Here is an 874-nt window from a genome sequence, read left to right on the forward strand (position 1 = left end):
GACAAAAAAAAAAAAAAAGAGAGAGAGAGAGAGAGAAAGAAAGAAGAAGAAGAAGAAGAGAGTTAAGAAACATTAGGGCGCAGAAGTTGACAATCTTTCTATTTGTTATGGTCATATAAAATTGCTTCCAACCGAATAAAATAACCTAAAACCTACAGAACTAAAAAACAGACCAATATTGTGAAACTTCTATTTTTTCGTTTCTTTCTCTGTTATATGATGTTTCTTCTTTTCCTTCATTCTTTTTGTACGAATTCCAGAACGATGTTAGTGACAGAGAGCTGACCGCTCTCAAGTCCGTAATCAAATGCATTGAAGAGCACAAACTTGAAGAGCAGTACCCTGTAGACCCTCTTCAGAAACGGGTTATCCAGCTCGAGAAAGCCAAGGCTGACAAGAAAAGGGTGACCGAGGCTACAAAACCTCAACCAAAGCGACCTCGTGCCAATGGTGTAGGTTATGTCCCCCTCGCCAATAACAACAACGTTGCTGACAAGAACTTCTATGGTAGAGTGACAGATAGATATCCACAGTACATATATGACCGACCATACATGTACCCGACCCCCAACGACAACCATTGCCCCTCCGTCTTCGGTTCGGCCATGTACAACATGGCTCCTGCAGCTCATGGAAACTACTTCGGAAATGCTTATCAGTACCAAGCTGCTGGTTATCTTCACTGAATCAAATCAAACATGGTAAGATGTGACTGATCCCTTCGTTAACTGTTTAGAGCATTAACCCTGAATGGATGTTGCAGTGTATGAACGAAGTTTGGTAGTAAGACTCAGAAACTTACCCAAAAACCAAAAAAGGACAAAAAAAAAAAAAAAAAAAAAAAAAAAAAAAAAAAAAAAAAAAAAAAAAAAAA

The 874-nt window shown here is 38.6% G+C and overlaps 1 protein-coding gene across 2 annotated transcripts in view; it reads left to right on the forward strand.

Annotated features, from left to right (window-relative positions):
* Positions 1-829, forward strand: part of LOC111461257 (FRIGIDA-like protein 3) — a 7,686-nt gene extending 6,857 nt beyond the window's left edge. For both annotated transcript variants that reach the window (XM_023104789.1, XM_023104788.1), the window contains exon 4: positions 261-829. In XM_023104789.1, the coding sequence (XP_022960557.1) occupies positions 261-686 (426 nt within the window). In that variant the 3' untranslated portion in view covers positions 687-829. The remainder of the gene's footprint in view (positions 1-260) is intronic.
* Positions 830-874: the final 45 nt, after the last annotated feature.

This window comes from Cucurbita moschata, unplaced genomic scaffold, assembly GCF_002738365.1.
Source record: "Cucurbita moschata cultivar Rifu unplaced genomic scaffold, Cmos_1.0 Cmo_Scf00024, whole genome shotgun sequence".
NCBI lineage: Eukaryota > Viridiplantae > Streptophyta > Magnoliopsida > Cucurbitales > Cucurbitaceae > Cucurbita > Cucurbita moschata.